The sequence below is a fragment of the Poecilia latipinna genome, unplaced genomic scaffold, assembly GCF_001443285.1.
Source record: "Poecilia latipinna isolate Pla-1442-1.1 unplaced genomic scaffold, P_latipinna-1.0 Scaffold106, whole genome shotgun sequence".
In the NCBI taxonomy this organism is placed as follows: Eukaryota; Metazoa; Chordata; class Actinopteri; order Cyprinodontiformes; family Poeciliidae; genus Poecilia; species Poecilia latipinna.
In genome coordinates, this window is record NW_015112722.1 from 450648 (window position 1) to 452514 (window position 1867).

The 1867-nt window shown below is 44.9% G+C and overlaps 1 protein-coding gene across 1 annotated transcript in view; it reads left to right on the forward strand.

Moving 5' to 3' along the window:
• Positions 1-1867, forward strand: part of prex2 (phosphatidylinositol-3,4,5-trisphosphate-dependent Rac exchange factor 2) — a 107969-nt gene that overhangs the window by 69669 nt on the left and 36433 nt on the right. Inside the window, exon 26 of the mRNA XM_015027766.1 lies at positions 1458-1637. Coding sequence (XP_014883252.1) covers positions 1458-1637 — 180 coding nt within the window. The remainder of the gene's footprint in view (positions 1-1457; positions 1638-1867) is intronic.

Genomic DNA, 1867 nt, shown 5'->3' on the forward strand with positions numbered 1-1867 from the left:
ATTTTTTATTTTTTTTATTTTTTATTTTTTTTGCCCGATTTCATTCTCTTGGTCATAGCTTCCCTGCATTTGAGCCTTTAGGCCAGGGGTCCCCAAACTTTTTCCTGCGAGGGCCACGTGTCTGTTCTCTTTTCTGGTTGGGGGCCGGTCTTAGTTTTTTCGAGAAAGAAACTTTAGAAAAGTTTTGTTGACGGGGGGGTAGAGGGAGAGTGAAACTGTGGACTGGGGGGATTGGATTACTGCCGACGACATATTCGCGTTTGTAGATAGATTTTTACCCAGAATGCAAATGGAAAAAAACCGTGAGCGAAACGGTGACTGGTACTGACTAGTATATATTCCATTGAGGGAAACTAAGTTTCATATCTGCTCAAGAGCCCCCCTGGTGGTTGAAGAAAAATCCACATATATGGAAAAAAAAACACTGAATGCTCTCTGGTATTGTTCAGGGGGCCGGACCAAATGAGGAGGCGGGCCGGATCCGGCCCGCGGGCCGTAGTTTGGGGACCCCTGCTTTAGGCCACCATCTCTGATCCATGTATTGTTATTCTGCCATGTCCCCCAGTCCTCACAATGGCTTCAGTTCTTTAGTAATGAGCAGCCAATCACAGATCTAGCAGGGCCTCTCTATGGCGATGGAATGCCACTTTGTTTTTTAGGGGCATTGTGGCAGATTCTGGACCGAACTGTAATGAGGGCATCTTTGCTGCCTTGTCGGCATGCAAATGAATAGAAAGGAGGTCAGCTGGGAGGGAGAGAGAGAGGGTAGAGTTGAGGAGATGTTTGGCTGGCGTGAGGAAGCTATGTTCATTTTGATGAAGAACAGACTAACGCAGTCCCTCTCCAATGCTTCCACTTTGAAATGTCTTGGAGGCCGATGGAATGATGTAATGGAAAATGTAGGCAGGCTCAAACTGAAAGGCGTCCGAAATATAAACAGACATCGCGTGTCAGAGCAAATGCGTGGTGGGGGGGGAGATCAAAAAAGTACAAGCCTAGCATTTATTGGGATATGGCTTTAAACACCACCATGTGTTGTTGCAACTGTGAAAATATCCTGTCCATCCTCTTCCTGCCCCTCTGATAGACATCTAGCAGAACAGAATAAAAGTCAGTGGCAGCACAGAGGGGGGAACTGATCTCTGCATCCGCGTGACAGCATGTTGATACAGCTGCCCTCTTACATGATATTTGAATCTTTAAATACGATTGGGACCTCTGAGCATCTTAAGATTTTGTGCCGGCGCCAAATTGAAACAAGCCAGGGTTTTGTTTGGCCCACGCAGTCCGCTATTGGAGCCCCAGACACGAGTGGCGCCTGCTACGCACTGTAAACACTGGATCAACAACCCACCAGACGATTGTGTTAACTTTATTATTTTTGATCTTTCTATCTTGTGTTTTATGCAATTCCCCTTCACTTTTTTCCCCCGTGCTTCTCTCTCGGTCTGCATCAGCCTTCTATCCTCCATCACATATCCTGCAGCGACAGAGGTGAGACACCCAGAGAGCTACATCTCCGCAGAGAGTGAAGGGGAGAAGGCAGAGAGGAATGGGAAGAAGGTGTGTTTCAATGTGACGGGAGACGAGCAGGAGGACTCTGGACATGACACTATCAGCAACAGAGACTCATATAGGTAACACTCGAGAGAGAGAGAGAGAGAGAGAGAGAGAGAGAGTCACATAACATCAGGTTCTTATAGTAACTTGTTCTTTGTCATAAATGCATACATACTAAAACAACAATTCATGACTTAATGTTTTCAAAACGCATTGGATCAAATCCAATTCTTTTTTTTTTTTTTTTTTTTTTTTTAAAAATTTATTTAGGGGAATTTTTTTGAAAAAAAGGTTAAGAAAAAGGGGG